Source organism: Montipora capricornis, unplaced genomic scaffold, assembly GCF_036669925.1.
Source record: "Montipora capricornis isolate CH-2021 unplaced genomic scaffold, ASM3666992v2 scaffold_198, whole genome shotgun sequence".
Classification (NCBI taxonomy): Eukaryota; Metazoa; Cnidaria; class Anthozoa; order Scleractinia; family Acroporidae; genus Montipora; species Montipora capricornis.
The window spans coordinates 22,432-36,418 of NW_027179956.1; the positions used below are offsets into that span (position 1 = coordinate 22,432).

At 38.6% G+C, this 13,987-nt stretch overlaps 2 protein-coding genes across 2 annotated transcripts; one reads left to right on the plus strand and one right to left on the minus strand.

Moving 5' to 3' along the window:
• Window positions 1-1,797: 1,797 nt before the first annotated feature.
• LOC138034802 (uncharacterized) lies at window positions 1,798-9,165 on the plus strand. Its single transcript, XM_068881907.1, has 7 exons — window positions 1,798-2,230; window positions 2,346-2,449; window positions 4,471-4,685; window positions 5,018-5,321; window positions 6,139-6,231; window positions 7,205-7,338; window positions 7,831-9,165. Exons 1-7 carry the CDS (start codon window positions 1,813-1,815, stop codon window positions 8,309-8,311), a joined length of 1,749 nt encoding a protein of 582 aa, XP_068738008.1. The 5' UTR covers window positions 1,798-1,812; the 3' UTR covers window positions 8,312-9,165.
• LOC138034801 (guanyl-specific ribonuclease pgl-1-like) lies at window positions 8,616-13,695 on the minus strand. The gene is made up of 8 exons (XM_068881906.1): window positions 13,627-13,695; window positions 12,650-12,682; window positions 12,494-12,526; window positions 12,338-12,370; window positions 12,173-12,193; window positions 11,583-11,657; window positions 11,380-11,439; window positions 8,616-11,166 (listed from the first exon to the last, which is right to left on the minus strand). Exons 1-8 carry the CDS (start codon window positions 13,634-13,636, stop codon window positions 10,880-10,882), a joined length of 552 nt encoding a protein of 183 aa, XP_068738007.1. The 5' UTR covers window positions 13,637-13,695; the 3' UTR covers window positions 8,616-10,879.
• Between the last annotated feature and the right edge of the window lie 292 nt (window positions 13,696-13,987).

Here is a 13,987-nt window from a genome sequence, read left to right on the forward strand (position 1 = left end):
GAGATATTGGGAAATATATAGGGCAGTCCGTGAGATATTACTAAGGGCATTTTACGAGATACTAAAAGCTTTTGCCCACAATTTGCGGAAACATATTTGGGCGGTTTTTTGCGAAAGTTGTGAACAGGACTAAGACCAGTTCGCCAGTGACCTTGTTCCTCGCGAAACTTAAATAACATTTTACCAAGCTCGTATTCTATTCTGTTTTGACTACTGTAGTGAATTGTGGGACAATCACAGATCTATTTTTCTCAAGCAACATATTTGTCCAAAGACCTCTAACTGAGACTGCCAAGAAAGGCAATTAGTTAGTGTGGTGAGGTACTTGTCTAAGAAGTCAGTATTTCTTTCGTTTAAATAAAGTTTGGAAAAGCCAATACAATAATGCTTTTCATACTTGCTTTGTGTGGTTACACCCTTTTATTTATAAAACCGTTGAAGCGAAACTTTAGATTGAAAGTTCACTTTTGCAGTTGCTTTGAAAGGAGGAAAAATTGGCCATTCTCTACTTTATCATTCCTCATAATACACTTAATGTTTGTTTGGCCCCCAAATTTTGCATAAAGAATTGTTTTGAAATACACGAACGAGCAATTGTTAATAAGACCAGTCAATTTGGTTTTCCACATCAGAGTTGTTCTATAAAACTGCGGTCAAATTAGTTGTAGTTACAATTCTCTTTTCAATTCTCTTTTGATGATACGTCGATGTCCAGGAAACCAACACTTTAGCATACCAACGAACGATCTTGAAAGAACAATTTAAATTCGAACGTAAACCCAAAGTCGGGGAGATTTCATTTGTGCTTCTACAGTAACATCAAGTCAATACTAAGATATGACCATACCTTGCATTACTCCAGAGGTGGCAGGCAAGCTGTTTACAGGCGAGGAAGTATTTGAACTTCTTTCCTCTTGTGGTGTAATTCCTGCACTAACAGCAATTTCCCGAATAGTCATCGTGCAGTTTTCAACAACCGTTTGAATATTCGGTGGTAAATTCGACAATGAAGATAATACGTCTTCATTGCTCATAAGTTGAAGGATTAATCGCTTTGGAATATTAACGTAATCCTCCATTGCACCGATATTTGCAAAACGTCCGTTAAATACGTCGGTTGGAAATCTCTCGGAAAAGACTGGTAATTAAATATGAATGGCGGGAAGTTGTGCGTTCGACTGGGACTTCCGGATCTAGATCTTCGGATTTCCAATCGAACGCAAAATCTGAAATCGGATTTTGTCGTAGATTTCACCATTTGGAAATTTATGTTAGGAAGGGTTTTAATGAGTGAAAACCGCCACAACTTTTGCTTTCGAATGGAAATACGAGGACCCAAATTCAGGATTTCCCAATCAAACGCACCCTTATTGGGTAACATTAACATCTAAAAAGAAAAGAAGTTATAAAGTCATGCGATAACAGCTTTGTAACGAATATCTAAGACTTTTAAAACTCTCCATTACAAGGACTTTCATGTACCATAACGTGTACACTGAACAGAAAGTGTCGTATTTGAGTATGTCTCTGAGAAATTAAAAACACCAATGCATTGAGGTAGGCGGGCTTGGTACCTTTGAAAAACAGTAATCGCTGCGTTTCTTCTTTTCCCGCCAAACAGGGCGGTTATATGAAAGTATGAAGTTATGCAATAATGAATAAATAAAGTGTGACACAGTGTCGGTGTGTGTGATCTCGCAGCTCGCAAAGCATTTTTCTCGCACCAGTAAATCATTTCTTCCATATCATCATTGAGGACGCCAACAGATCACTCGCTTGGGTATTTTTTTTGTTGAAATCACCTTTTCCGCAATGGAACACCAAATGCCTTGCTCCTCCAGTGCTGCAGATAACTCGTCAGTTCATCTAATCGAAATCGTGGACGATTTCCCGGTATTACCCGTCCCGCCCGAACAAGAAAACTTGGAAGAACCACTCGTTGACTGCTATACTTCGAAGGAACAAGAAGCGACCAACGTGAGCCTAACCCGATCCGAAGATGAACACGACGTCAGTGAGGGTGAAATTCACGCGGAATCTACCCCGAATTCAGCACCAGGAGGGAACAAGCGCAAAACCCCTTATTCCGTCAAATTCGATGAGCTACCCGAGACAGTCCGAAAATTCTTGGCTTCCGTAAAGAAATTCTTTACCCAGACAGTTAACTTTGAAAGAGAGAAAGCACCGGTGGCCCTTTCCACTTACGACAAGGCTCAAGAGAGAATGCTTTGTAAGTATCTTTGGTTTTTTTTGGCTTTAATTTCCACGTTTACATTAAGTGATGACCGATATTTGGGTGACGCTACAAGTCTAGTTAACAACCACTCTTTTTTTATTCTTTGCAGGCTTTCTGGGTTACGTTAAAAATACGTTAGGACGTGATGCAGAAATTTTACCAGAGTGCTTTTTGAGAACTCCCTTGATCGAAGGTTACGTTGAATTTCTAAAGGTGAGAGAGATTCTTTACATGCTTTCGTAAATTAAGTTTTGACACCTTTGTGGAAACGCCTAAGTGAACCACCCAACACTCACGGCCGGGGACTGAAAACCACATCAATGGCCACCATTTTGTTTAATTAGAGCGTTGTAGAAAAAGGCTCCAAATTAACGAAAACATCCAATTGCAATTTTTATCAATTAAGATCACAAAATTTACTCCCACTTTAACTGAAATCGCAAAAATCGTCGCGCCTGCATTGTGTTGCCAGCGGTTTAGTAAAAAATGCGAGCCCGTAATACTTGTGTGTAAAGAAACTGCTGAAAATGGCGAACATTGGAGGGACTGAGGAGTTACTCGCTACACAAGTAACCATCACAGATAAATTGCGCTACAATTGTGACCCATAACTTTTGCATCGGAGGTATTGTTTTAAAGTAATTTCTCGCCATAAATCAATGGACTTTTTACATCAGGTCGTGTGTCAACTTGTTTTGATTACACAGGGGCTCACCCTCGGGGTAAAAACCTGTGAAACTCACAAAGGATGGAACCCTTAGGAAAACAAAAGAGCAGAAAACATCAAACAATAACCTAATCCTACCACGAGCTAACAAAACCCAAAAAAGTTTCTCAGGTTTTAACACAGAGGTAATCCCCATTGCTGACAGGTATGATTAAAATATTCTTGGCCATTCACAACCAAATCAGGTCCAAGACTTATCAAAGAAAGAATAATAGTATGGTCAACAATGTGTTATCTTTTTACCAATCTGCTGTTGAAACTTGCTTTATGCTGATAATAATCTGAAATCTCTTTTCAATGCTGCCTTTATCAAATTAAAGATAAATTATAAATAGCTAGCTGTTAAAAAGTCAACTTTGCATGGTAAGAAGTCAATAATAATATTGTTTTTGATAAAAAAAAACTTGAACGGGCGTTCTCTGGTTAAAACACATAAACAATTGCTGCAAACTTTCGACCACTAGAGCTGAGGTCTTCAACGGGCAAAATGATGAATGACATGAAAATTTGGAGAAAATATAAAAATAAAATTCATAACAATAATTGTTATCATTTTTATCTCACTATATATTCTCCCAATTTTCACTTCATTCATCATTTTGCCCGTTGAAGACCTCAGCTCTAGTGGTTGAAAGCTTGAAGTAAAAATTTGGAGAATATATAAAAATGAAAATGATAACAATGATTGTTATCATTTTTAACTCACTATATGTTCTCCCAATTTTCACTTCATTCATCATTTTGCCCGTTGAAGACCTCAGCTCTAGTGGTGGAAAGCTTGCAGCAATGTTTTTTTTTTTTTTTATCTATAGAATGCTTATTCAAGTTTTTTATAATTACTCATCTGGCTGAGTTCCTTCAATTTTTTCAGTATTGTTTTTATTATTAGTAATATGACTTCATACTTTTTCTGAAAGAAAGAAATTACCAACAAATTGGAAAATTTTTGTATCACTGATTTATTGCTTGGTTGGTGAAATTTTGACTTTCAAGCTTGATCACTTTCACCCAGAGGCTCTTGCCTTTGATGAATTTCTGCTACATGTCAGTGATAAATATTCTGATAATATAACTTTTTACCTATCTGCTGATGGTAAAAAATTGCCTTACCAACAGAGTTTAAAGGGTTCCATCCTCCGTGAGTTGAATGTATACACTAGCTGTCCCTGTGTAATCAAAACAAGTTGGCACACGACCTGATGTAAAAAAGTCCATTGATTTATGGCGAGAAATTACTTTAAAACAATTCCTCAGATGCAAAGGTTATGGGTCACAATTGTAGCGCAATTTATCTGTGATGCTTACTTGTGTAGCGAGTAACTACTCAGTCCCTCCAATATTTGCCATTTTGAGCAGTACACACAAGTATTACAGGCTCACATTTAGTTGTAGAACTAATAGACACTTGAATAAAGTTCCTTTGCTTTTCTTTCATTTACACTTCTCTATTTACTTATTGATTTTTGGCTGTTTTGAGCCTCAATTAACCTGTTCTGTTTCCTTGCAGGAAGAACGAAATTGCAGTTCAGCCACGGTGTCAAATCACCTTAGCTCGCTGCTGTACCCAATAAAATTTGTGAACAAAGAGGATGCTCCTGACTTCAAAGGGGTGCCGATTATCCGCCAACTCAGAACGCAAGCCAGAATTCTCCAAAAAGCAGGTGATTTGGAAAGGCCAACCACGATGGAAGATCTTTCTGCCCAAAATCGCTGGATCCCTTGGTTAGTCTTAGCATGAAATCTGCTTTTTGCTCACTCTGTGACGGCATAGACTAAAATTAGTATTCAGTATATTGCATAACTAGCTGTACACTACAGATTGTTAAGATTCAAACAATTGTGTTAGTTCCCAGTCACACTAATTTGAGGGAAGCTTAGAGCTTCAGGAGAAATTGGCACTTAAAGTAAATTGATTAACCATTGTTTGCAAGATACATCTCTCTTGGCTGCAGTAGTTTTGACCTGAATCATTCACTTTCCCTTTGTTCTGGACAGCCCAACCTGTGTGAACCTTATTCATTTTTTTGTTTTTTGGCTTTTGTCTTTAAAAAAAGGGAGGAAGTGGTTTCCGCCGTTAGCAAGCAAAGAGAAAAGTTTGAATTGACAGGCCCGATGAAGTTCAAAGCCAAAGAATTTTGTGACCTAATAATGCTATCCTTGTACGTGTTTATTCCCCCGGCACGGGGATTGGAAATAAGGACCCTGGAAGTCCTGTCAGGGGAACAGGCTAGTAACTTTGACCCAAAGAGCTCCACTGGGAAGAATTATTTGATTGTCAAGGATAGTGGGGACATTGTCCTCCACTTTAATAACTACAAGACAAGGAAGTTTTCTGGACGAGACGAGCTGGCTCTACAGGTTAGACAATCTTCTCTTTGGTTCCAATAAATTAAGTAAGTAAATAAAGAAATCAATCAATAATAAATAAATAACTTGATTTACCAAGGGTGACACATTATAGTTGAGAACTGGTAAACTTGTGGCCCTCCCCTAAAATATATAAAACTACATGTAAGTTACAAATATTAAAAAGGGTAAAATGTAATATTCAAAGAGTGAAAATTTTATGAAATGGGAAAGCTATCAAAGCCAGCATAACCTTTCTTTATAAGATTACAATAATTCTGTTTGAAGGCAATAATACTGGTGCTAGATCTTGTATTAATAGGTAGAGAGTTCCAAAGTTTTGTGGCTGTAGCAAGAAAGGTTTTTTCCACCTTCTGTGTCACATTTACATCTAGCGCAGGGTAAAGTTGTATCATCATAGCGTGAGGTTCTGGTTGACATGTCGCTGATATGCACTAATTATTTTATTTGTCAGGTACTCTGGGCAAGATCCATTTCAGCATAATTTTGTAGAATAAGCATAATTTATTTACATCAATCTCATCACAAAAGGGTAGCCTGTTTTGGGACAATTTGCCACACTCATGGTGATCTGAGATAATTGACCTGAAATTTCTACTGATTGACATGGATGAAGCGCTCCATCCATAAACATTTGTTGAAATCCATCGATGTTGATTCTGTTCTCAAACTGGCTAGCTGGCAATTTATGCCAATCTCAAATTGTTAGAAATTTGTACAATGTGTGTTCAGCAATCAAAAGTGTTGACTTACCGTTTAGTTTGATGATTGACCAAACATTCAGGTAAATGCCACTAATCTTTTTCAGCCACAGGACGAGCTATGTCGACTGCTTCTGTCATACATAAAAGATTATCGGCCGCATATGGTGACCGATTCCAGTGGTAGATACCTCCTGCTGGTAAGGCTTTAATCTGGTGTTACTAACTTACCAAATGATACTCTCACATCTTGTGTAATTGAAATTTCAATTTCTGGACTTTTGGGGTGAGGAAAGTGCCTTAAATACCCCTACTTTGGCCCAGCCAAGGATGCACCCTAACCCTAACATAGAGGTATAAAGCTGTTAAATCTTCTTGTTTCACCCCCAATTCGATAGCAAGGATGGCTTTTTTTTACATTTCGTCCATCTGAGGGTTGCTCACAGTCACATTTCACCCCCAATTCGATAGCAAGGATGGTTTTTTAAAACATTTCGTCCTTCTGAGGGTTGGTCACAGTCAAATTTCACCCCCAAAAGCTATTTCAGGATGTAAAATTCAGTGATAAATTCTGTGGTGGGGTGTTTTTTTGGGCACATTTACCCTTGCAGGGTGTGGTAATTTTAAAATTTACCCCTTGTTAGGTATTTTCATGTCCCAAGTGGGGTTTTTGCACCTAATTTCACACCTTTTGGGGGTGATTTCAAGTGAAACCACATTTCAGTGAGGTGTTTTGTTGTGAAAAGTACACCCCTATCAAGGTTCACGGTTGTGATTAGGAACCCTAGTGGGGTGTTTTTGACTGAAAACCACATCTCTCTGGGGTGAGTGGATTTGCAAAATTAACCCTTGCGTGATATGAAATCAACCCAATTGGGGTGATTTTTTGTGATCCTGGACACTTGTGGGGTGATTTCAAGAGAAACAACACCTCTCTGGGATATTTTTTTCCAACAGATTCACCCCTGTGAGGGTGTTTTTTTTAGAAAAATCACCCTGCTTGTTTTTTGAGTATTCATTCTTTTTTCCACCCTAACATGTATGTGTATGTTTTGCACACACGTGAGTGGCATTGGCAAGGATCTCTATAAGAAAAAGGTCTCAAAAATGAAAAAAAAAACAACAAAACAAAACACAACCAATGCAAATGCACTACCCTTTTTTTTACTCCAGAACAAGAATGGTGATCACTTCACTGCTGCCTCCTTTTCTGCCCACTTGAAGAGCGTGCTATATGGCCTTACGGGAAAGTTGGCTTCCATAAACATACTCAGAAGTTCCTTTATCACTTGGGCGTACGACAAATCGTGAGTTATTCTTAGTAATTCAGAGGGCACTTTTAGTCTTAAAATTAGGGAAGTTGAGTCAAGAGGTCAATATATTCTTTGACTCACATGAAACAGCTTAAAAACATAGGATTCCAATAATTTATTTTTCATCAATCAGTCCTATGCACTAGAATACTTGGTTTGCATCCGTGCGAAGAGATGGCTGGTAGTTTGCTCAAGCTAATTGAATCCCATGTCCATGTTTGTTTGTTAAGTCTCTGACCTAAACAAAGTGTTTGTAAGTAGGCCACTTTCAGAATTATGCAAGAGCATTGATTGCTTATATTTTCTCTTGGGACCATTGTCAGTCTCAGGTGAAACTGGAAACAGTTATTATGCAATTCTTGGAGGGCAAACAGAGTGTTTTTCAGTCTTTGGTCAACTACCCTACAATAATTTCAGTTCTCTCATTCCCCCCTCGAGTGTAATATTACATATCATGACTCAGACATTGTTCTATGATTTTAACAGGGACTGTACGGACTCTCTCAAGGCTTCGCTAGCATCTGCGCTCAGGCATTCGCGAAAACAAGCGCAACATACATACGATCGCCGCACAGCAAATCAGAAGAAACGAATGGCGGTCGACTTAGCCAGAGATTACGCAGAGGGCCGTCTGGATGAAGGGGAAACTGCAACCGATGGGGAACCAGAAGAGGGTGATGAGACAGTCAACAGGGGCGATTTCGTCGCCGTTGTATCAGAGGAAAGCACCTATCTGAAGCCGGTGGTTTACATTGGCCAGGTCAAGTCCATAAGACAAAAAGAGGCGACGCTGTTATATTACAAACACATAGGCACCAACTTATATAAGCTTGAACTCTCGGTCGAAGAGTGGAAGGAAGACATTGACAGCCTTGTTCCTGTGGAATTGCAAGGCTCCAAAAAGCGAGGAGGTGTCTACAGACTCATGACTTCCACACGCACCATCCACAAGGCAGTGAAAGGGTAACTGTCTGTGCAGTCTTTCAGTCAAGCTCCAAACGGCGAAAAACCGTCTGATTTCCAAAAAAACAGTTTCACTTCTCTAAGTCCAGAATCAATTCACAAAAGCTTCCACCCCACAATTTTTTCTCCTCTTGTGAACAGCATGAGAGCTTGACTGAAGGGTGCATGTTTTCAAACAAGAGGGCCTAGCAGAATAAGAATTAACTTAGTTGAAGCAAAATTGGTTGTCCCAGTTTCCCAAATTCAAGTGAATGACAGGCTGATTTTATACGTAGCCTTAGTAACTTGAAATAACATCACCTCCATCATTTGAGCCAGTAATTGCTTTATTGAGCCAGTTAAATTGACAGCACATATACAAAACAAATGCAAATGTTTATTCTTACTTGGAACAACGGCAATGGGCCATTTTACAGTTGTTTGCTCAGTGACCTGGCCTATGAATGGCTGCGAGGCTGCCGGTGACCTTGAATCGATACAGACCTAACTGCTTTTATCATGTAAATTGTGTTGTTGTGATTCAAATTAGTCTACATTAACATGAGAAAAGCACAAAGGTTTGTATCAAAACAGGGTCACTGGCAGCCTCGCTTCCATTCTAAAGCCAGGCAGCTTAGCTACAACTGTAGAATGGTCTATATTTTGCATGAAGTGAAAATGAAAAATCTTTGCATAATTATCTACAATGGCCACAGATGCTTGGCCTTGCAATGGAAGCATGAAATTTCCAGTTTTGAACCGTGCAAACGAGAGCCCATTGGCTCACAAGTTTTGTTTCAAGCTTGAGTGTTCATACACTCTGTTCAGTGATTAGGAAGCATATGAAATATATTAAATAAACAGTGGTTGAGACCATAAGGTCTTTGTTGTCATGTATTCTTTTTAATTGACCAAATGCATAAATGGCGACCAAAAATGCATTCTTTTGTTTATGTGCTAATGAGACTCACTAGCCTCGCTCTCAAGCAACATTTCTTTTGTATTTTGTCCATGCAATCGAGGCTACTAAGGCTAAATAGCACATAAACAAAAGAAAATTTTTTTGGCTGCCATTTATGCATTCGGTCTATGAACCGATTCAAAACTTTCTGACACACAGAGCAGGGCTGCAATCAAAGGACTTCATTCTCGATAACAAATAAAACAGGGCAATAAATACTCAGATACTCGCTGATCGATAACTAATTTTACTCTATAAAAGTTATTGTATGTACAGATACCAAACATGAGAGATATCATGCAAGGTTGAAATCTTAATGAGAGACTTGATGGCTTTTTTGGTTTTATTCCACATATGAACAAACAAATGAAATGAAAATAATATCACCACAGTTTCAATTATTAGGAGAAAGGCAAGAGATAAGAAACTTAATACTTGTGTCCTGTAACTATGGTAACAGGTATTTCTGAGCAAGAAAAAAAAATTCCTCACCTTAATATTGTGAGGAATGATAATTTTCAATAATTAGCTTTCTAGTTGTTCTGACACACAGAGCAGGGCTGCAATCAAAGGACTTCATTCTCGATAACAAATAAAACAGGGCAATAAATACTCAGATACTCGCTGATCGATAACTAATTTTACTCTATAAAAGTTATTGTATGTAGAGATACCAAACATGAGAGATATCATGCAAGGTTGAAATCTTAATGAGAGACTTGATGGCTTTTTTGGTTTTATTCCACATATGAACAAACAAATGAAATAAGAAACTTAATACTTGTGTCCTGTAACTATGGTAACAGGAATTTCTGAGCAAGAAAAAAAAACCTCACCTTAATATTGTGAGGAATGATAATTTTCAATAATTAGCTTTCTAGTTGTTGCTTTGGGAAGGTTAATTCTGAATGAAGAGTGCTTCATGTGTTTTTCACAGACACTAGCAGTTGAATAATGTTGTTCACACCTTAATGATACTGTACATTCAAGGTGGATGCCTTACAGGACCCTGTTTTACACAAGAAAGTCCATGTTATCAACAGGAAATTTGGATTGATTGTTTCAGTTGCCTAAATTTCTTGTCATTTATCTAAATGGAAAATAGGCTGTTCTGTTCCCGAAATTCAAACATCCTCACAATAGATAAGGATTCATGAGTTCCCAATGAAAGGCTAACAAGTATTAGTGGTTTTGGTTCCTTCCTAAAAAGGTGTGTCTCTCCTGGCAGGCCATAAATAATATTTACAATAATAATAATATTTATTCTAATTAACAATTATTGCAATATAAGTAAATGAAGAAAGACAGAAAGACATTGGCTGGCTAGAATTATTTATCGGTTGTTTTCAATCTAATCAAGGATGATGACGATAATAATGTCTTTATTCATCTACTTGTATACTTTAACAATAACACAACAATAATAATCAATATCTATAAAAAGTAAAGGGAGGAGTCAAGCACTGTTACAGTCAAGCTATGCAGTTGCATGTTTGCAGTGATGCATTTTGGGAAAAAATCTAAATGTAGAGCTGAAATATGTTTCTGCATGAACTAAGAAATTCAGAACTCTCAGTCTGAAGAATAAACAGTACAGCGGACAGAGCTTGACTGTAACGTGACAAGGTCTCTTTACTTATAATTATAGATATTGATTACTCTCCCCCGAATAAAATTCATCAACCCTCTCCCATTCCCCCTGCCCCGATGGCCGCCCGCGCCTCTTCCTGTACGAAAAATCCTGCCACGTGCTGTACCGCGCATGACGCCTCTATATCCCCCCCTTGCCCCCCGATTTCCGCCCCTACCGCGAATTCCACCCCTAGCCCCCCGACTTCCCCCCCTCCCGCTATCTACATGTTTTGGTTTGGTGGGGCACTGAGCCCTGATGTGCCCCTGTCCCCCACATCGCCAGCACCCTGAAAAAGAGAGAAAAAAGAATAGCCGTTGTATTGGCATGTAAAATGTTAATTGTGAACCGTTATCAGGTCACTGACCGTCGGCTGGTTCACTTTGCAAGTGAAGCTATGATCTTCGCAGTTAACTTGTAATGTTGAGATGATATCTGAAATAGATCCTAGCTTCACTTGATAAGTAGTCATGTGTAAATATAAAGAATATTCTATGCTTACTTGTGTACGGGTGTGGCTCCTTGGGGGGAACCTTTGTTGGGTCCTTTCCATCAGCCTTTTCTAGAAAACAGGAGTGATATAATTTCTTGCAGACTGTAGTTAAGCAAGTCAAACAGAAGTTGGCATTGTCACTGTTACGATGAAAAGCAAATGACAAATGATAGTAACTAGTTCAGTAATGTAATAAGGAAATGAATTTGTACCATTTTCTTTTTCTGGGATTCTGGTGTCACTCAAGGGTTGCGTCATCCCCTCCTGAGGGGACAACTCTTTGTGTGCTGTTTATAGAACAAATAAAACAGTTTACAAAAAGCAAGAAAGGAATGATGTTATTGTCTTCATTACATGGACTTTATTGCACATGCTTTATCCAGGCAAGGTTATCGCACACAGAGAAAGAATTGTATGGCATGACGTTCTCTCCCCATAACGAGGCACTTCAAAGAGGCCAATAAAAGCCTGTGCATTCAAAATTAATGCATCTGATTTTCCATCATGAATAATAAACCTATTTTTTGGACACCAGGTTTGTAGTAGGTTCAAATTTGTCAACTATGCCATAAATGGCAGTTTCCCCACTATCTAGTATACATTGCAGAATATCATCATGAGATATAGTGAAATGATGGTCCCCAATTTTAACAATTGAAATAGTTTCAGAAGATGTACCTTTGCATTGCTGGAAGAATAATAAATTACAATATTATATTAACGAGGCACTTCAATGCCAGTTCAGTCAAACGCACATGACAAGAAACATTGTTACTTCTAATATCAAGATCAAAGGGCTTACATGTAGCATCTGGTGGTGGTTCTAGTAAACAAAGAAAAAAGATTGATATTATTAGTATAATTACATGGAATGAACAGACTTTCTTCCAGTCACACAAGCATAAATTATTTAATTATTAGTCGTACTAATCAAATTGTGTTTGGAACATTTTCAAAGGTCACATACCAACTGGCATGATTGGTTGCTGGTGACTTTTCTCTGGAAGTAATGAGAAAGGAAAAGTTAGCTTTTCTCATAGATTATTTAATTATTGGTCGTACTAATGAAATGTCAAGGTAAGAGGCCCTCAAAGTGTTTAGAACATTTTCAAAGCTCACATACCAACTGAACAGGTCGGTTGCTGGTCACTTTTCTCTGGAAATAATGAGAAAGGAAAAGTTAGCTTTTCTCATAGATTATTTAATTATTGGTCGTACTAATCAAATGTCAAGGTAAGAGGCCTTCAAAGTGTTTGGAAATTTTTCAAAAATCACATACCAACTGACATAACTGCTTGCTGGTCACTTGTGTCTGGAAGTAATGAGAAAGGAAAAGTTAGCTTTTCACATCCTTGACTAAAGGCAATTCAAAGTTATTGTAAATGTGCATCAAATTATTTATAGACATCATTGGAGAATGTTTTGTTTCCTTGTGTTAAGTTTTTAGAGAATTTTACTGTTCACAGCTTGCAAATCACTCTTCACAAATAGCAAATGGTAATCCCCGATTTCGTATTTGAAATAGAAAAGCATTTAAATACCAGATAAAGGCGGTTCTGACATGGCTGTTTTGTTGCCATGGTAACCTGCTGGGTCAAGTCAATGACTACATCTGGTTGAGCGATTATTGCAGAACCCCAGGCCTTTAGTATCACAAGACAACAGCATTAGAGGGTTACTTTCGTCATAAATAAGACATTCATTCTCTTACTGATTTGCTGATTTGAGCCACCTTAAAGTTGTCGTTAATGAGGCCCTACCAGGGAGGGGCTGGGGCGTGTCGTTGATTCATTAAAACAATTGCTTCTGTTCCCTTGAACCCAAAATTACTTTTTGATCCCTTCAATTGTATGAAGTTCCCTTGTTCCCTGAGATATGTTGTCGTCCTTCTCCGCGTCCCCAGTTCCCCAGTTCAAATAAGCTTCGTCAGTGAAACCACTGGCAAGGCGATAATGTGCCCCAAAAAGGCCAGTCATTTGCGTTTTCTCTCACTTGGAGATCATTCAGATTGAAATTATTATTAAAATCAGCTCAAGTACACGCAATAGCGCGTTCTATCGAGTGGCAAAGGTGGGAGATTTGGAAATGTACTGGAATGAACGAAGAAGTCTCACCGCCTTCAGAGGTACTACTGTTCGACAACGTGCCAAATCGTGTCGCTCACTTGACCGAATCTAACGAACAGTTTACGGTGGGAAAAGACAGGAAAGAAAGAAACCACATTAAGAGCATTTTAGCTACAGTTTTCTTACTTACTAGATTCCATCTTTTGGATGTTCGCACTTCCCTCTAGCTATATAATGGCGCTGTGTTTTGAAAATTCCGCTGCCTGTCGTTTCCTCCAATCGCATCCCTCGTACACAGGCTCCTTGCATTTCGGTCGATCGGTCGATCGCGATGTTTCTCGGCTTTGACTTCCGACAGGCTCCGGGAAATGTCGGAGATAATCTTCGGCTGTTTGGGAGAGAGGTTTTTGTGTCGGAATCGAAATTTCTGTTTTTTCCACAAAAAACTCGCTTTCGTGCCTCGTCCAAGGCCTTGCAACGAACAAACCATTTCCCAGGCATCCCCTCCCCGAGGAATAAAGAGTAATGGCTGACCCAGCGTGTTTAAAGAG